General features: G+C 59.7%; 1 protein-coding gene across 1 annotated transcript in view; it reads right to left on the bottom strand.

Moving 5' to 3' along the window:
- The window catches only part of MGAT5B (mannosyl (alpha-1,6-)-glycoprotein beta-1,6-N-acetyl-glucosaminyltransferase, isozyme B), a gene marked incomplete at its 5' end in the record, with an annotated part of 33,677 nt that overhangs the window by 29,284 nt on the left and 3,969 nt on the right, over window positions 1-424 (bottom strand). The window contains one exon of the mRNA XM_009888829.1: window positions 261-376. Coding sequence (XP_009887131.1) covers window positions 261-376 — 116 coding nt within the window. The remainder of the gene's footprint in view (window positions 1-260; window positions 377-424) is intronic.

The following is a 424-nucleotide window of genomic DNA, read 5'->3' as shown; positions in this document are numbered from 1 at the left end:
TACGTTTCAAGTTAAGGAAAACCCACCACAAGAGGAGCCCCCGGGCTGCCACAGGGGCTGGCGGAGGTTTGCCCATCACAGCTGAGGTGCCGTGGGTCCTTCCCGGATGGACAGCTTCCCCTGGTGCCACCAGACCTGACACCAGAGCCACTTAACGCACCAAATCCCAAGGGCCCTGCTGCACCCAGAGCATCTCATGACAGCCCAGATTCCTTGGCACAGGAGAGACATGGCTTCAGCTTCTGCTCGAGGCGCTGAGCCGCCCGCAGCCACTGCTGGGCCAAGTGCCGGATCCTCTTCTTCATGAAGCTGAGGGACTCCTTGCCCGTGCCGATCAGCTCCAGGAGGCGAGCCAGGTCGCTCTGGAAAGCTGCCTAGGAAAGGAGCACACTCTACGTTTCAAGTGTAAGGAAAACCACCACAA

Source organism: Charadrius vociferus, unplaced genomic scaffold (genome assembly GCF_000708025.1).
Source record: "Charadrius vociferus isolate BGI_N301 unplaced genomic scaffold, ASM70802v2 scaffold281, whole genome shotgun sequence".
Classification (NCBI taxonomy): Eukaryota; Metazoa; Chordata; class Aves; order Charadriiformes; family Charadriidae; genus Charadrius; species Charadrius vociferus.
The sequence above is the reverse complement of the archived record's forward strand: the minus strand, read 5'-3'. Positions and strand labels throughout refer to the sequence as shown.